This window comes from Gopherus flavomarginatus, chromosome 9, assembly GCF_025201925.1.
Source record: "Gopherus flavomarginatus isolate rGopFla2 chromosome 9, rGopFla2.mat.asm, whole genome shotgun sequence".
In the NCBI taxonomy this organism is placed as follows: domain Eukaryota; kingdom Metazoa; phylum Chordata; order Testudines; family Testudinidae; genus Gopherus; species Gopherus flavomarginatus.
The window spans coordinates 19,922,877-19,940,970 of NC_066625.1; the positions used below are offsets into that span (position 1 = coordinate 19,922,877).

The 18,094-nt window shown below is 43.6% G+C and overlaps 1 protein-coding gene across 2 annotated transcripts in view; it reads left to right on the forward strand.

Moving 5' to 3' along the window:
• The window catches only part of MYH11 (myosin heavy chain 11), a 100,068-nt gene that overhangs the window by 16,585 nt on the left and 65,389 nt on the right, over positions 1 to 18,094 (forward strand). For both annotated transcript variants that reach the window (XM_050967676.1, XM_050967677.1), the window contains exon 3: positions 5,540 to 5,696. In XM_050967676.1, the coding sequence (XP_050823633.1) occupies positions 5,540 to 5,696 (157 nt within the window). The remainder of the gene's footprint in view (positions 1 to 5,539; positions 5,697 to 18,094) is intronic.

Here is an 18,094-nt window from a genome sequence, read left to right on the forward strand (position 1 = left end):
AGTTACGCAGTGCTACAAAGAGACTTATTAATCATCAAATAAAACCTTTTAAGAGGTGTAAAATCTGGTGCCTTTCATTTGGGAGCTTAATAAACCTAGCAAAAACAAGATCTCTGAAAGAAGTTCACTATTGCAAGTTTCAGCATTTGAGGTTATGATTCGATTCTAATCTGAGAGAGGAATATATTGAACTATTTGTTAAAGCATCGTTGAAGGGATACCATCAATTTAGAAATCACACTTCTGTCTAAAAATGTTTTGCTGCTGTTACAAACAACACCTAACATAACTGTAAGTAAAAGAAATTAGAGGGGGAAATTTCATCCATTTTTTGGGTGTTTACTTTGCTCATTCGACAGCACTTGTGAATAGTCAGTTCCACTCTCTCTTATATAGCTACTCGGTTTCCCTTGTTACGGGACTTTCACGAAGCAAAAGAGGAGAGAAAAACATTTTTACAAAACAGGAAGATGTGATTGTAAAAATCATACAAATTGGCAGAGGACACAAGCAAACATCGTATCTGAAACTTCTTTAAACTTTCTCATGATTTCAATATGATGGTGTTAATTTAACACACATAAATTAATATAATTTTCAGGACAATGGCTCACTATTTCTTGCAGCAGTCTAAGGAACAATAGCTTCCATCTGCTGTTCTGTGATATACAAAACTGCCCATCCCTACTCAAGTGCTTAACACTAGTGAACTTGCTTACAGTTCAGAAAAATCATAAGGCATTTAAACAGAGCTCCTAGCTTCATTCTCATTCATTCCTTAACTAATTGGAACAATTCTCACCTCACTTCTAGTCATGCATTGACTTCTTTGGAACACATGGGCATAACGGAGAGAACAATTTGACCTAAATTGTTTTTAAAACATCTTTTCCCCAGAAGGACGTCTCTCATGAAATGTAGACTCCTCATTTTGCTATAGAGAAAGATAACTGGAATAGAAAGTTCAAATTACCTGCCCTGTCTATTTACATTATATTGCCTTTTTAATATACATTCAACAACAAAATTGGACAAGCATGATCAAAGCTCCCTGCAAATAAGCTTTGAGGAAAAGATTGAGATATGTCCTTTTTTTTAGTGCTTACTAAAAGTATATGAAATGGGGATATTATCAGAGGGAAAACAATCTGTCCATGTAGAACTAGCACTTAAGCCAGCAATGCTGTTCACTTTGCTATTATTCCCTGCTGGCATTATCTTATTTAAGAAAATATGATTTGAGCACTTCCCAAACTCTAAGCACATTCAAAACCAGTGTTCAGTTTTCTTGAATGATAATAGCTCATTTGCTTCTGTTTTCCTTGGGGCAGGCTGAGGCACTGGAAAAAGATAGAACCTTTACTTCTTTCACAGTAACAGTCACTCCTAGAGTGGCTATTTTCTGGAAAAATTCCAAGCCTGTTTTAGAGCATCATAGAAAATTAAGAAAGAAATAAGGATAAAAATTGTCCTTCCTCTTGCTATCATATTTCATGTTGCTCAGAAAAAATAGAATCTGCCTTCTAAACAACCAAGTCCGACACAATCCTAGATCAAAGGATGATGATAAACATGAAAATTGGTAAACTATTTCATATATATTTTGAGCAACAAGTAACAAAACTTCCATTGACTCTACTGGGAGCAAGAGCAGTCCATTTGTGTAGCTAGATTAGATTAGATTGATAATCTCCCATTAAAACTAAATGATGTCACTATGAATCCTGGGAAACACACACTCTATTTTTGCCTTAAATTCAGACAGTAAGTATTAAAATATAGGAAAAATATGCTTGGACTAGAACCAGATTATCTCATGGTGTCTTTCCTTAAATATTTTTTATCCTAGTACCATATAACAAAAGACACATTAACACAACTCTTTGCCCACAAGTAACATTTTAGGGTAGAATTCCACTCTCTGATCTACATACTGGAGGCCAGAGTCTCAGGTGGTGTAAATCAGCATAGCTTCTTTGGATTCAGTGAAGTTATGTTGATTTAACCTGTTGTGGACCTGGCCCTGGATGTACACTCTACTGTTTGGCTCTCACTCCATGGCTGGGGGATTGATGTCAATGGGAGATTTGCTCACTTAGTCAGAGCAGTACAGTGAAGGTCAGGCCCATTGTTCAAATTGGAAAGACAAATAGAGTCCTTAAAGTCCTACTGGCTGTGTCTTTCAGCATTATCTGTGAGGTTAGGGCATTGCAAGGTGAGCAGATTCAGTTTCCAGGGCCTGGCTGTATCAGATTAGTATTTGTCTTTCTGAGGCTTAAAGTAGGAGAGATGTAAGTAGGTTGCCCAATTCCAGTAAGTGCATCTCCATCAGACGATTAGAGAGAAACCATAATGTCCCAGCTGCCTGGAACTCAAAGGAAAATGATGTGCTTTTAACGGAGAGAGCAGAAGGAATATTTCTAACACTAACAGAACAAACAGAGTTTACATCTTTAGTGCTTACATAAGATTTTAAAGGCTCAGTTCTCTCCCGGAGTCTGCAAGGACAGTTGTGGCAGAGAGGCATTCACCTCCTAGGGGGGCAGGGGCAGGAGTAACATCTGCACTTTTTAAGGGCTGGTCCACACTACGGGGGGAAATCGATCTTAGATACGCAACTTCAGCTACGTGAATAAAGTAGCTGAAGTCGAATATCTAAGATCGGATTACTCACCCGTCCTCACCGTGCGGGATCGATGTTCGCGGCTCTCCCTGTCGATTCCGCAACTCCGTTGGGGTTGATGGAGTTCCGGAATCGATATAAGCGCGCTCGGGGATCAATATATCGCGTCTAGATGAGACGCGATATATCGATCCCCGAGCAATCGATTTTAACCCGCCGATACGGCGGGTAGTCTGGACGTAGCCTAAGAGGAGGAGTTTTAACTTACAGCCTGTGGTTGGTAGGAGTCCCATCAGTGGAAGCTGCCCAGAAGATGCACTGAATCACCACATATCCAGGGTGCCCATCCCTAGATGGCCCAACCTATTTTCTGGGCTGTGCCTTCCGGCTCTTGACCCTCTGTGGACTGGCATATGGGTGACTTGAGCTTCTGAATTCCCCTGTCTGGGCAGACTGTATTGATGGGGGCTGGCAGCTTGATTTAACCCATGCAGAAATATCTTTTAACACTAAGTGATAGGTGATCATTACATCTTGGCTACAGAATGCTTCATATGCACTAATTCTCCTTCTCAATACCCTTACCAGGTAGGTACCTGGGATTGTATCTAAACTTTCACAAGTTGGGAAAGGAAGATCTCAAGTAATTTGCCCCAAATCAGACAAAGCCTATGTCATAGCTCAGATTAAAAGTCTGGACTCCTGTTCTTGGATCAGTAGCTCACATTGTCTCTCTGCCTAAATAAACACTTCACTATAACTTCTTACTCTTTAAGTCCCTGATTCAGCAAGGTACTTAAGCACATGCCTAACTCAAAGTATAAGAGTTAACCTATAGACTCCAGTAGGACAAGTCACACGCTCAAAGTCAGGTGATTTTTAAGTACCTAACTGAATTGAAGCCTAAGTTAGAACTGTTCTTAAATGGGAAGTCTACATGCTTTTTCGGGGGGAGCTATGCAAGATAAAGCTGCCCAGCTGTCCCTGCTTTTAAAAGCCTTAAGGGAATCAGTCTTTCAATCACTTAAACCTTAAAACTATTATTATTTAAAACTTCTAATTGTTTTAGACATATGTAGTCCTTCAACATTGGTTATAGGAGTCTGAGACAGATTTTTTTTTAACTGAATATTTGCCCAATCTGAAGAAAACCCCACTGTCCATTTAGTTCTGAGCTCTTCTCTCTCTCCAGTATACGGGATCATTTCAGAATGTTTGGAGTTGGGATTTCCCTTCAAGGCTCTAATGCCAAAGAGAATCCAGGCTTAGTAACTAGTGACCGACCATCACTAGTTCTAGTGTAGGGACCTTGAAGGAAGTGAAGAGCTTGACCATACTTTCTTTGATATCTCACATAAGAACATGCAGATGCAGCAGCAGAGTTTCCAAAGGTGGTAGAAGTGTAAGCATTGGGGTCCTGTGACCTAACCAGAATGGACTACAGGAGTTCTCCTGCATAGTGCAAGTAACCAACCTGTTGATCAGCACTGCAAACTGATGGATGCTATTTCTGTGTTTGTTTAATTCCATATACGGTGTTCAGTCTGTGTTTAAAACTTGTGCTGTTTCCTAATAAAGTCAAGAAAGGGAAATCCTTCTGCCCATATTTTACGTCTCTGCTCAAGGACACAAGCCTGCAGAGATGCCTTTGCGTGGTCACGTTTTGGAGGTTCTTGTGATGGCTACTGTACAGCTAGACCCATACTCAGACATATTTATTAGATCCAGGAAGGGAAAGATCAAATAGCAGCAGCCTCCTGAGAAATCACTCAAATGGTATATCAAAAAAACCGTCCAATAATAATTCAGCTATATAAATAAAAATTAAAGTAATTGGAAGATGTTAAATTCTTAAACTATAGTTTATATTTTACAACACACTGTATATATAATTCCTTATAATTTTCTTTTTTAAATCTAACATGAAGTTTTGATTATGAATAAATGATCAGACAAGTTTATAGTTCTTTATTTGTGAATTGTTCAAGATCTGCTAGCTAGCCAGAGTCATGCAAACAAAGTTCAGCCTGTGAAGTGCTTACAAACTGTTCACTTTGACTACCTGCTATTCATTACTTGTGGTACATGATCAGTCACTTGCATCATGTGCTATTGTTTCTGCTACTGATTGGATAGCTGAAACCTTTTAAAATAAAAGAGAATAATGAAAAGCAAATGATGAACAACAAATAGTGTTCTTGTTTGCGTGAATATCCTTATTCACATGTAAAGAACAATCATTCCCTAAACTCTTGTGTTAACAAAACCCCCAAAGCCAGATAATAAAGACATACATGTAGTCTAAACAAGCAGCAATTTGGAACTAGAATGATTTTTTGCAAACAATCTTTGCAATATTCATCCAGCTCTACATTATATACATACCACCCTACTTTTAAAAAAAATCAATTTCCGTTTCAAGTTTTTTCCCAGTTATCCTGAGATTTTAATTTAGCAAATTGCTATCTGGTTAAACAGAGTTTGTAACATTTTTCAGCTCTTTAAAATTGCTCGTATGCAGATCCATAGGCATTTCCATGTACAGACAAGCACTAAGAATGGTGGTGCCAGTTCTGCTCATTCACCCTGTGCAACCCCAGCAACCCCAAGTAACTGCAGTCAAGAACTATGGCACGCAGTGTGTGAAGTATGATGTTTCTATAGAACTTGACATTTGAACATTCTTGTAGCTATCTCTTATTGTTAGAGATGATTAGGTGGATATGGGACTGAAAATTCTTGCTTCACCCATGTATACATTCTGATTTCTCCACGGATAGATCATCGTTGTGTTGTATAAAAGGCTGTATAGGAAAGTGATTCACTTATTAAAATATTGTGTTTGATCTTCATGTTTCTCAAGCTCTTGAAACGTTCTGAGATACACCATTCTTCTCTGTTTGGTTTTCCTTGCAGACTTATTCAGGCCTCTTCTGTGTTGTGGTAAACCCATACAAATACCTGCCCATCTATTCAGATAAGATCATTGATATGTACAAAGGAAAGAAGAGGCATGAGATGCCACCCCACATCTATGCTATTGCGGATACGGCATACAGGAGTATGTTGCAAGGTAAGGCTGGAAAATATCCTGGCTTAGCAATGTTTATAAAACTTAGAAATCCCTGAGCAGCAACAGCAAATGATTGTTATAAACGTTTATTCCAGCTAAGAAAGGAGCACAGTCAGAAGATTTATAGCTCTCTTCAATTACAGAAAAGCAACATGGGCTTTCTAAAACTTCCCGAGGAATTCTTTGGCAGGAATTGCGGTCCATGAACATTATGTGACTCAAAAAGGAAAAACAATCCATTCACCACTCTGAGTGGAGGCATGTGGGCAGGGTTTAAAGTCAAGCAAATAGTTTTGGCAAATACGGGCATGGGAAAAACTCCCTTTGTACCATTGGAGACTATTCCAAGGCTAGCTGCTAAGTTTTGCTGATGCCTGGTCAGCGTTGCCGTGTGCGCGCTGCAGTAGAGTGAAGCCAAGTGAAATCCAGGAATGTCTTGGTGACTATCATTTGGTTGCATTCTCACATTTTGGAGCTGGGGTCCTATCTTCGGCATCAAGGACGCAATCAACCTTCTAACAGTAAAGAGAATGAGCTTCAGTGGGAACAGGATCAGATCCAAAAAGTAATGTGGAAGAGACTTTCGAGGTAACGTACCTCCTCCCACTCATGCTGTCGTTGTTTTATCATAGAAATAAAGGATTGGATGGGGCCTCAAGAGGTCATCTAGCCCCTTCTCCCCCATGCTGAAGTGGGACCAAGTAAGCCTAGACCATCCCTGACAGGTGCTTGTCTAACCCCTTCTTAAAAAGCTCCAATTATGGGATTCCACAACCTCCCTGGGAAGCTTATTCCCGTACTTAACTATCCTTGCAGTTAGAACAGCTGATCCCTGTCTTCCTTATAACAGCCTTTAACACAGAGGTCCCCAAACTGTGGGGTGCACCGCTAGAGGGCAAGGAGAAATGTCCAGGGGTGTGTGGCAGGGCCCAGGAGAGCTCCGCAGCAGGGCAGGGAGGGAATGCCACTCATCCCCTCCCCACCACCAGCTGTGCTCTGGACTCGCTCCCACGCCTGGCCCCCTCCCCGGCTCCTGTCCCAGCACCCACCCCCATCTCCAGTGTTGGTGCAGTTCCACTCCTGGCCCCGCCCCCAGCCTCAACAGCTGGCTGCGGTCTGTTCCTGGCCCAGGGCTGATGCTGGGGGTAGGGCCGGGAGGGGAGCCACACCTGGCTGCGGGCCTGGCTGCCGGCTCCCACCACAGCCCAGCTGCGGCTCTGCTCCTGCCCTCACCTCCAGCCCCTCTCCTGGCTCCACATCCATCCCCAGCTGCAGCCCCAGTCTTGGCCCTCCCTTCCCCGCCTTCCCAGACCCACGGACCCGCTCCCGCCTCTGGGAGGGAAGCAGGGTGTGGACACGGGTAAGGGGGGGTGCAACCCTTAAAAGTTTGGGGACCACTGCCTTAACATATTGAAGACTTAAAAGAAAAGAAGAATGAGGGGAGGATCTGATAAGTTTCTTGTCCTGTTTGTCCACATCTTTCTTAAAGTGTGATGCCAAAAATGGACACAATATTCCAGCTCAGGCCGCACCACTACAGAGAAGAGTGGAACAATGAATTCCCGTATCTGACATATAACACTCCTGTTAATACACCCCAGAGTGATGTTAGACTATTTTTTGCAGCTTCATCACATTGACTCAGATGCATTTTGTGATCAACTATAACACCCAGATCCTTTTCAGCAGTACTACCTCCTAGCCAGTTATTTTCCATTTTGTCTCTGGGCAGTTGATTCTTCCTTCGTAAGTGTAGTCCTTTGCATTTTGTCGCTACTGAATTTCATCTTGTTGCTTTCAAATATAAATCTGTAGAGCCTTATTTAAAAACATAGTCTACGAACAACAGATTTTGGGTGGTGGTGGGGAATAGAAAACAATCAGTTTATAACACTGCACTGGTACAGGGTAAGTTGACATATTGGTCCACTGTCTCAGAACCGGCCACAAATGTGGTCCAGGAAACTGGAGTTCAGATGAACTGCACTCTTTGTCCTCTGATTGTCTGAGATGGGAGCAGGGCCGGTGCTACCATTAAGGCGAACTAGGCGGTTGCCTAGGGCGCCAAGATTGGGGGGCGCCAAAGAACCGTGCCCCCAATTCTTCTTTTTTTTTTTTACAGTGGTTCCTCCACGAGCACGGTTGCTGCTCCACGTCTCCTGCCTCCCAGGCTTGCAGCGCCAATCAGCTGTTTGACGCCGCAAGTCTGGGAGGGGAGGAGAATTAGAGCAGGGGCAGCATGCTCAGGAAGGATGCGGAGCAGAGGTGAGCTGGGGTGGGGAGGTGCTGCACGGCTCCGGGGGTAGGGGGACCTGCAGCAGGGGGGGCACCTCAGGGCAGGGGGGGGGAGCTGCCGCGGGGAGGGGTGCCTCAAGGCAGAGGGGGGGCAGGGAGCTGCGGGCTCAGGGGGAGGGCGCAAGGTGGAAGTTTCGCCTAGGGCGCAAAACTTCCTTGCACCAGCCCTGGATGGAAGCATTTAGATATTGAAAGATATTGAAAAATGCTGTTCAAGAGCTCAGTCCTGCAGTCCTCGTTGACAAATTTTGCCTGAGCAAGAACTCCCAGATTGGGCCCTGAACTTGCTTGACTTGGCAAAACAAACCAGGAATGTTTACTAAGCAGTATTGCAGCCCAATAGCTGAGCTACTGTGAAGTATTGATTTCTCTGTAATATATTGATCCTATAATAAGCTTACGCATGTGTATGCAAAAATATGATTGCTATTCAGAGGAATTGGCTCAGCAAAGCATTTTGTACCCTGTATTATTTGTGTCATTTTCCTGTGTAGTCAATTTATTCAATACTCTATGAAATACTATAAGAAGAATTGTTCTGATCTGTATTTGTGCCTCCTTTGTAACTGTCTGAGAAATATACTTGGCGATCTTAGTTGCTAATTATAAGGAATCAGAAAGTAAAGTTACCCATCCTTAACAAATAATCTGGAATATCATAAATGGTGGCTATTGCTTCATTCACAAAACTTACCCAAGACATAATGAAGGAAGCTAATTTCCTGCTTTTCCATGAAAAGCAGTGGTCCTCTTGTATAAGACTGGCTTTCTTGTGTGATGATGTAACACCGACAGACCCTGGTTGTCAGGATCAAACTTGGGACCTCTGGAGCTCAGTGCATGAGCTAAAAGCCAACTGGCTGTTAGCTAAGGCTGTAGAGCAGACTCATTAATCTCTCTCTCGCTAACTGGTCTCGGTGCCACCAGATGGGACAGAACACCACACCCAGGAGGTGAGTGGGTTACAATTAGTACGTTAGATTCTGCTTGCAGCCCATATTAACTGACTGTAGATAAACAGACTTCAGCTGACTTTAAATACCTAGTAAGGCATTTTAATGTAGCTGGATATTAATGTGGAAATTCATCTGTTGCCTATAGGTCAACAGTTTCAGATATTGGGGGCCTAAAGTGAGGCCCCAGAATCCATATTTAGGACCAAAGTAAGTAGTCTGGGGTTTTTTATTATTATTATTTCCCCCCCAGAAGACATGAACACTCACCATTCCCTCTGACTTCAGTGGGAACTGTGAGTGCTCTGTACTCTTGAAGATCAAGCCACTTACTTAGGTCCTAAATATGGATTCAGGTGTCCAGCTTTAGACATCTACACTTTTGGACATTGGCCAGAGTGTGTAGAAATATATATAATCGTATTTAAATCCTGGACAATCAAGTAGGTGCCATGTTGTATCAGCCTTTGTTAGCTTTGTGGCTGATGTGATGAATGCACAATTTGCTTTTCTTATCTAGAAACCACTTCGGCTTTTCCAATTGAGTGGGAATGGAAGATAGGGTCACAGTCTGACATGCAGCGCAGGGGGTTTTGACACTTCACTGTAGTGCACAAAGAAGATATCAGCGTACGACGTGCCTCCCTCCCCTAATTATAGCTGCAGTTACTCTTATAAACACATGCTTATAAAATCTTCTTACACTCAAATTTATTGCATAACCATACAAGAGTCGGATACTGGAATCTAACTTAATGAGATCAGGGAAGCCTCTTTCCAGAATAGCATAACCATGGTAGAGTAACTCACTCAGAATAAATTGATGCCATATCCAGTCCATACTGTTTCAGAACTACCCCTTGACTTTAGGGATGCCGTGCTGTCTAGTAGCTAGAGCTAGAAACTCAGTCAGGTTATGCACTGAGGTGAAAGAGGAGAGGCATGGGAGAAGGATGAAGGCCATTGTGCCTCTCTCACAACTTCACCATCACCGGCCACAAATTAGCTCCTGGCTAGAATGGTGCCTTTGCTCCATAGGAAGCTTGTTACAAGGTAAAATAGCAAGGATCTGGCTGACATATGATCCAACAGGGGTTGAAGGAAGTGGTTTTCTCTTTCCCGGGGGGAGAAGGGCAAGGGAAAAGCCCCTGGAGATTACAGACCATGTAGGGCAGGGGAATTACTTTGGTTTTGGTGTTACTTATCAGTTTTAACCAAAAAACTGTGCCCTGAGGCTTTCCTCAGCTGGTGAGATAGCCCCTGGGCTTACAGAGCATCTTCACTCTTGCTTTTCCCGCCTACTTCCCCACCCTCCTCAGTCTTCCTGAAATTCACTTGCCGTTGAGAGATTGCAACGTGCTCATCTCACAGATTTTACCTTGGAGGCCTTTGGTTTGTTTCTGTGTTTCTTGTTGTGTTTGAGGGGTGATGTTTTATGAGTTGTGGTGGGTTTTTTTAAAATGGCAAATAGAATTCCTTGTTTGTTGACCCTTCCCTTTTTTGGACTCCTATTGCTGGCACCAGTTCTGAGGGGATCTCTGCTGTTGTGGCAATGTGATTAATGTACTTCTTGGAAAGTTACCCTTCTTGACAGCGGAGAGGAAGAAGAGGAGTGGGAGGGAGAAAAAGGGGGAAGAGTTCATGGGAAGAGCCTAAGAGGAGTCTTGAACTGGATGTACTTTCATTGTCTAACATTCTAACCCTACACAGCAGCAGTCCAATGGGAGGAGCAGCCCCATGAGATCTTGTCACAAGCCCAGGACACCTAAACTCTTATTTTATTTATTTACTTGTTTATTTATTTGGATTCTCTCCATTTCAGAGAGAGCCCCAGCTGCTTTTGATGCTTCAAAAAGTGTGCTTTTGTCTTTTTGTGCTTTGCACACCTATCCGAATCCAACCTCAAAATATCTCATTTATTCTGCCAGACTTTACCCCTGGTTGGAATGGTGAAAGTGCATTTCAGTGAGAGTTGCGGGTGAGCAAGAGATGTACATATAAAGTGTATGCACACATGGACATGCACAGGCACATATGGGGTTTGAACAAATATGTATACAACTGGAGTGTAAACAGAAAATCATGTCTGCAAAGCATGCATTGCAGCACTGACTCCCTGCATGTCTTCCTTGTGAGGTTTTAGTATCGTGCTTAGTCAACAGGCATATAGAGATGTTCTTGGTTGTTAAAGGACACTATGTTTATAAAGTGTGAAGAACTGTGCTTTAATATTTCCTCCTCAGGACAGCATGGCCCAGGGCAATCCACTCATTTATCCTTGGCTGACAGACTTTGCTTTCAGAAGGGGGCAGATCCTCAGCTGGTGTAAATTGCCAGTGCTCCAGGGAAGACAACAGAATGACAACATCATCACTGGCTGCAGATCTGCCCCCAAGAGTTTTTAATGTTGCTGGAGTAAAAAGCATATCCAATTACCAAAGTAGAGAACTCTTCTTCTATGATGCATTTGGTCCTCGCTAAGCTATGTAAGTGGCACGTCCCCCTTTGTTTGGTTCATATTTAGGCATCAAATATGAGGTCTGAGATAAGTTTTTGAGTTGTTCTGATGCTCAAAAACATAGCCAAGGAAAATATTTGGGTACCTGCCCTACACCCACACAAATGCGTATTCAAATGAGGGGGAAGTGTAAAGAGGTGGTGACTAGGAGAGAGACACACAATTCCCATTAACTTCACTGGAAGTTAAGAACCTAAATCCCAGAGGTGATGCTGAGAATTGTATTTATTAGCTCTACCTCTGAGAGTAGGGGACTGGGAGTCTCGACTAATCCGTCTAACACCATCTGTCACGAGTAGTATGATGAGGGCCCAATCACTTCACCTTTTACTGCCCCTGTTTCCTCATAAGATTAATAGGCATAATAATACTTAATACCTCACTGGGCATGTTGTGGCTCCATCCATTAATGATCACAGAGGAGTTAGAGATCTTTGAATGAGAAACAGTAGCAGTGTGCAAAGAGTTGTGATTCTGATAAGGCAGGGATGGGCAAACTTTTTGGCCCGAGGGCCACATCTGGGTATGGAAATTGTATGGCAGGCCATGAATGCTCACAAAATTGGGGCTTAGGGTGCAGGAGGGGGTGAGAGCTCTGGGGTGGGGCTAGGCATGAGGGGTTGGGGAAGCAGGAGGATGCCCTGGTCTGGGACCGAGGGGTTCAGAGGGCAGGAGGGGGATCAGGGCTGGGGAAGGGGGTTGGGGAGTAGGGGGGTTCAGGGGCAGCGCTTACCTCAACCAGCTTCCGGAAGCAGAGGCATGTCTTCACTCCAGCTCCTACACGGAGGCACGGCCAACTGGCTCTGCATGCTGCCCCATCCACAAGCGCCACTCCTGCAGCTCCCATTGGCTGTGGTTCTTGGCCAATGGGTGCTGCAGGGGCAGTGCTTTGGGTAGGGGCAGCATATGGAGCCCCCTAGCTGCCCCTTCACATAGGAGCTCAGGGAGGACATGCTGCTGCTTGTGGGAGCCACGCAGAGCGGAGCAAGCCCTTGACACTGCTCCCCGGCTGGAGCGCCAGAGTGAGGCAAGCCCCGGACTCTGCTCCCCGGCAGGAGCTCAAGGGCTGGATGCAGCTCCCAGGCTGTAGTTTGCTGACCCCTGCAATAAGGGGTTCCTAAACATTGTAGAAACATGTAACAGTGATGGTATGTTTGCCTCACTCCCTTATTTATCCTGCCATCTCACAGATAGATACTTTTCTGCCCAAGCATCTTTAGAACTGCAGGTAAAAACCCAATCTAAGGCTATGTCTACACTGGCAATTGAATGACAAAACTTTTGTCTCTCAGAGGTCTTTAACCCCCCCCCCCCCGAAAGACAAAAGTTTTGCCTTGACAAGTGTCAATGTGAACAGCGTGTTGTCAGCCCTGTCGCTAAAAGCTGCGTAGTGTAGACATAACCTGAGACAAAGAAATGATCCTCTTGAGCTGAGTGCATTATCCACTCAATCTGTTTCAGCCTCTCTTCCTTCCCCTCCCACCCCCGTGCTCTTTTGGTGAGCTCTTATTTGTGGCAGTGCTTCAAAGATTCAAGTGTCCTGCTCTTTATAATGGAGGAGAAAAACGAATACACTCAGGTGACTAAAGTACTGTCCTGAGAGGATAGAACACAAAGCAGGCCAGGAGCCAGATGCTGTAGCATTGCTTCCCTTCACAGTCCAGTGTGCTAATAGCTGAACAGTCAAAATTTACACATGTAAAAGTGGAAAGGGGCGGGGGGTTAAGTATTGTGTGGCAGAGAAACAGCTCTAGGTCACTGATGGTGCCTTTCTAAAAGCTTTCTACCTCTCTCATTGCCCATTTGATATCAGAAGTCTTGTGAATTTGAAAAGGGTTCAGAACTATGAATCAAGTGCTCATTGGCTGCCCCTAAGCACAAGTAAGTGCTTGACGCACGGTGCTGTTAAGACTCTGCCCAGATTTGCAAAACATAGTCTTGCAAGAGCTTCTCTTCTGGCAGTGGAACTGGAGGGAGGCAATTTTCTGATTTCCCCACTGCCACTGGTGGTGAATGTAGCTATTTTGTCTCTGTATGCACAGGTAGACGAATTCGTGGCACACGCTCTGGCTCTGCTCAGATAAGGCAGAAACGTGCCAAGTCTATCACTGTAGAGAGCAGCCATGAACTTCTTCTGCTTTTGACTTTGTTTCCTTTAATCTAAATGAAAAAAAGAACATAAATAAAGTCTCCATGAGACAGTACTGTCTCTATAGAGTTGACCGACGTAATATTGAATGTCCTTGCAGACAAACTATCAAGCTAACCTTACACTTAAAGATGCAGTATATAGAAAACAGCCTGACAGTTACATAGCTACATACATCACACAAGTGTTGTTATCACTTGCGCGCCCTCACCAAAAGGCGACTGCACTTAAACACCAAGAGAGTCAGACGTCACTTTGCTGGTATTGGTCAATGCTGATGTGCAAAGCCAGCGTGGGTAGCAGTAACAATTGGGATAAAGTTTGTATATGGATGTGAAGGCTCTGTCCATAAGAATCAGATGAAGAGGATCTATTACAGCCTCCTGCCAATTCAGGAATCTTGTTTCTTTTATGTAAAGAGCCATGAAATAAACAATTTTAATGGCTGTATTGCTTTGAAAGCTTGGGTTAAAAATAACGAAAGAAAATAAACTAATTAATAACTGGGGGAAGATCGAGGGAGGAAATCTGCACCTTTAAAATTTTGATTATATTCATAACAAGTTAAAATGGTGAAAGGGGGCTGCTATGAAAAGCCATCTTCCTGCTGTAACTTTCAAGGGACTGCATGAGACATTCCCCTTTAGGCAGTGTAGCCAGTATAAATGTAAAGAAGCCAATGTCTGATCACAGCTTCAGTCTGTTTTCTCCTTTTATGGTAAAGCTGCCAACTTGCTGCTTCCTTGTGAAAAACCATCAGATCATGTTTGTGATTAAGCAGAACTAGCTGGTCTATTGCAATCCATGGGGCACACAAGAGTTACAAGCAGACAGAAGGCATATCAATAAAACAGCCCAATAGCTTCTAGAGAAAACAACTTGGGTTTTCAGAAAGACTGGTAGGGGTGGGGATGATTTTAGGGCAGTAGTTCCCAAACTTTTTACCTTGTGCCCTCCCCTTATCTCTATCTTTGTGCGTGCGCACACACACCCCCCCCCCCAGAGCCACAGCTGCGGGAGTGGGGAACGTGGATGGGATAATGGGGCTGAGGCTGGGGCCACAACCGGGGGTGGGGCTGGAGCCCCAGGTGTGGGGCTGGTGACCAGGGCCAAGGTCAGGGCCAGGACCAGACTTAGGCGGCTCTGTGGCGCTCCCTTCCAACCCCACCTCCAGCCCCCCATATAAAACACAGGCCTAGATGCTATAAACACATATGCACTTCAAGTACTTGCATGAGCAGTACCCTCAAGTCAAACTTCTTGAATGAGTAAAGTTAAGCACATGTATAAGTATTCTCACAACAGGGTAGTGAGTATAAGTATTCTCACTATCGGGGCTGTCCTTAGGATTTATTGGGCCCTACGCAGTATTATTAAATTGGTGCCCGTATGCCTGATGGCAGCCCAGGCTCACAGCCCCATGGGGGTGGGGGGAGGAGAGGGACAAGGCAGCAAAGGATACCGAGCCTGTGAATACATCCCCTGGCTAAGGAGATTGCTGTGTGCACTGGGTGTGTGGGAGCTGACCCGCTCTTACCTGCTGTCATGGGCTGTGGGTGAAGCTGCAGCTTGGGGAGACTAACTCCCCCAGCCCACCTCTTCTGCCTGTGGCCCCACCCATACTCCACTCCTCCTTTGCCCCAGGCCCCACCCCACTCCTCCCAGGCTCCACCCTCTCCCCACTGCCTCCTCTCTTCCCTCCCCCATCCTGCTCACCCCCTTCCAGCCACATCCTTGAACCAAAATGAAGCAGATGACATTTGAAACTGGCCTGCTAAACCCAAGGTTGTGAGTTCAATCCTTGAGGGGCCCATTTAGGGATCTGGGGCAAAAAGTCTGTCTGGGGATTGGTCCTGCTTTGAGCAGGGGGTTGGACTAGATCTCCTGAGGTCCCTTCCAACCATGATATTCTATGATGTGCAAAAAACACTCTTCTGCAATTTTTTCCTAGAGAAAATGGAGCATGTTTTCCACTGCATGCCAGAAGATGAAGGTACCTAATTAAAGCACTAAATTTGGGAATAAAAAATGTCAGTCATGGGTTTTTTGATATACCTAAAGTTTGTTAGGGATTTATTTGCAAAAGCTTTGTAGTAAGAGCAAGTCAGCTGACCTGCTGAATACAACATTAAATATTATGGAATACATGATGCAGCTCTTCTGTTTTACATTTTTGTAATCTGTATTTCTAAACTGATTTTATATTTTAAATGTACTCTTAAGGCTTCATAAGGTAATTATTCCAGATTACTACATATTAACTCACTGAAACAAAGACATTATTTTAAATTAATCAGTCACAGAGGTTTAGTGTGTTCATAACAATGTTCGCTGCTTTTAGAAAAAGGGAACACTACTTTACTTTGTGTGATCTCCATAACAATAGACATGCTTATGAAATTTCACCAACTTTAAAAAATGTTTCCAAAGATTTTAGGCATAATAAAGGATATTGTATCTTACTAGGTACTGATTTTGCTGGAGGGTTCTCTCAAAACTAATTCATCAGATGGTCAGAAGTAAAGGAAGGAAAGGGGTGTTGCCCCTTTCAGGGCTCTCTTCATCGGGCCAGGGGTGGGGAAGAAGAGAGAAAGGGATGGACAGAAAGGATAGGAAGACTTTGGAAGCAAATTTTTTTTACTATAGTAATTACAATTAAATGTGCATTTTAGATAAGGGTGGTCTTCTGAAGGATTTATTTAAAAAATGATATGTTTAGCATTTAAGGCTAAAGATGATTGTGCATCTAAAAATCTATGCAAGGATTTTTTTTTTAGAGATGTGATTTTATAATCTTCATGAACTCACTGTAGACTAATGTGTTCTGAATAAATACTACAATAATGCACAACTGTTTTTGTCAGTAAATTCAGACACTGTGACAATATATACCTGGGGGTTGGCAAATGGCTGTTAAATGGCATCATTACCACTTGAATGGCTTTTTAACAGTTTCAGTGTTGTGCTAATAGGTCTGGCAGGCTGGAAGGCTTTTTCACTCTTAAGTTACTACATCCCCTGTGGAGGAAGACTCACCAGGCTGCCGCAGCCAGTTGTGGTGGAAGCCTGCAGGAAGGGTCAGAACAGGGATAGGATGAGGAGGGAAGGATGGACACTAAGACCCAGGGGTGCCCCAAATTTTGAGGTGCCCTACGAAGCCGCGTATGCCTAAGGATGATGCCTTTTCACTATCCACAGCAGAATGCCTGCTCACTATCCACGGCAGAAATAACAACCAAAGTGGATAATTCTAAAAAGGAAATGAGACATTATTAGAAGGACAAGACATGTTGGGGTCTGACCATCAATTCAAAGGAAAGGCTGGCTCTTAACGGGCTTCCTGACTTTGTTCATCCTTAACTTTTGCCATTGGTTAGAACAGCTGATGTGTCATCTATTGGTGTAAAGTACCTTTGGAAACCTCTGTTCATGCATGTCCACAATTAGTTTGTCAGTAAGAGGATTAGTAGGATTCAGAGACTGTATGGGTCAATGAGATGGAGCTGAAAGCCTAATGACTCTGAATGGCTGCCAGCTCTGCCCTGTGCTGAGTAGCTGCTTACTCCAACCCTCTGCCTCAGTCCCTTCTCCTATCTGATCCTCTTCACCTTATTCTCTGTTGCCCCTGTACACCCTTCCTTTCTATCTGTATTTAGCTTATCACATCCTTACTAACCCCCTCCATCCACCTAAATAATTGTGGAACCAACATGATGTTTGCTGCCATCACACGTTCATTCAGCTGGTGTGTTCTACTCCTTCCCCCAGCCTAATTTAGACCATAAGCTCTCTGTGGAAGGGATAATCTGCTACTCTATTTGTGCAGTGCCTAGCACAATGGGGCCCCACTCTTGGTGGCCCTCAGACATTACTGTAATAATCATGGTTGATTACTGTATCGAGAGAGCAGAGGGAAAAATCAATGACAAGTGAGGGACACAGACTTTACAGAGAGAAGGACACCACTAAAAGGTAGATTTAAGTGCTGCTGTTTAGCAGTTGAAGGACAGAGAGAAGGAAAAGCGAAGAGAAGAACAAGAGCAGAAATAGATAACAAAAGACAGGTGGTTAGAAAATCTTGGGCTCCCTTACCCATCCAAGTATTTTCTCATGTCCCCTGAGCTCAGAAATTCCATTGGAAGCCTGTATCTAGGAAATACTGTTCTGGCTTTATGATGTGAATATCAATATATACCAAATGCTTCGGTTTATGCACAACAGTCTCTATTTTTAGCAAAAATTCTATCTCCAACTTAAAAGAAGTCCAACGTTTTAGTCCAATGAAGATGGCTCCCTACTCCCTTGGTCAAAAGTGTTTGGAGAGGACCCGATCATATTACCTTTTGGTAACGAACTTCTTAGTAAAATAAATGTAGCTATTTAGTTTGTACCAATGTACAAACTAAAGTTTTTAAAGTACGCTACTTAAAGCATGAGTTTTAAATGAAGAAAAGGACTATTATTGTTGTAGGATCTGATCCTA